This window comes from Chelonoidis abingdonii, chromosome 11 (assembly GCF_003597395.2).
Source record: "Chelonoidis abingdonii isolate Lonesome George chromosome 11, CheloAbing_2.0, whole genome shotgun sequence".
In the NCBI taxonomy this organism is placed as follows: domain Eukaryota; kingdom Metazoa; phylum Chordata; order Testudines; family Testudinidae; genus Chelonoidis; species Chelonoidis abingdonii.
In genome coordinates, this window is record NC_133779.1 from 14,846,412 (window position 1) to 14,847,189 (window position 778).

The window sequence follows — 778 nt, forward strand, 5'->3', positions numbered from 1 at the left end:
ATCTTTTGACCTCAGCAGGTAGAGCGAATCTGAGTGACCCAGGTGACCGAGCCAGGCCCCGCCCACCATTGTGTGTGGGGGCTGGGAGCCAGGACGCCTGGGTTCTCTCCCCAGCTTTGGGAGGGGAGTAGGGGCTAGTGGTTAGAAGGAGGGAGCCAGGACTCCTGGGTTCTCTCCCCAGCTCGGGGAGGGGAGCGGGGTCTAGTGTTTAGAAGTGGCGGAGGAGGGCTGGGAGCCGGAGCCTGGAGCCTGGAGCCTGGGTTCTCTCCCCAGCCAGGCGTGGCCATCCCAGCCGTGCCCTGTGGCGGGCAGGGAAGGGTTAACCCGGGCAGAGAGCGATACCTGCTGGGTGCCGCCCTGCCCACCCCCCACAGCCGGGCCTGTTCTCAGCGCACCTGGCTGCCGCCTCCCTGCCCAGCGCCAGCCCGGATCCCTGCCCCCCACCCCACCCCGGATCCCTGCTGGGTCTGTGCCCCCGCCCGCCCCAGACCCCTCGGAACCTGCTCCTCGCCATGGCCTCGGGGGGGCTGGGCCGGTGCCGCCTGGCGCTGGGCCTGGCGCTGCTGCTGGACGGGGCGGGCATGGGGGCGCTGCTGACGGGCATCTTCGCCCGGCTGCGGGTGCGGGGCCAGGACTTCGGGGACCTGCTGATCTACTCGGGCGCGGTGCTGGTCTTCCTGAGCCTGCTGGGCTGGGTGCTCTGGTACACGGGCAACCTGGAGCTGGCGCCCGACGAGCTGGGGCGCGACTACGGGGCCAAGGGGGGCACCCTGGCCCG

At 71.3% G+C, this 778-nt stretch overlaps 1 protein-coding gene across 1 annotated transcript in view; it reads left to right on the forward strand.

The window, feature by feature from the left end:
- The first annotated feature begins 512 nt into the window (after positions 1-512).
- Positions 513-778, forward strand: part of TMEM238 (transmembrane protein 238) — a 2,576-nt gene continuing 2,310 nt past the window's right edge. Inside the window, exon 1 of the mRNA XM_075070520.1 lies at positions 513-773. Coding sequence (XP_074926621.1) covers positions 513-773 — 261 coding nt within the window. The remainder of the gene's footprint in view (positions 774-778) is intronic.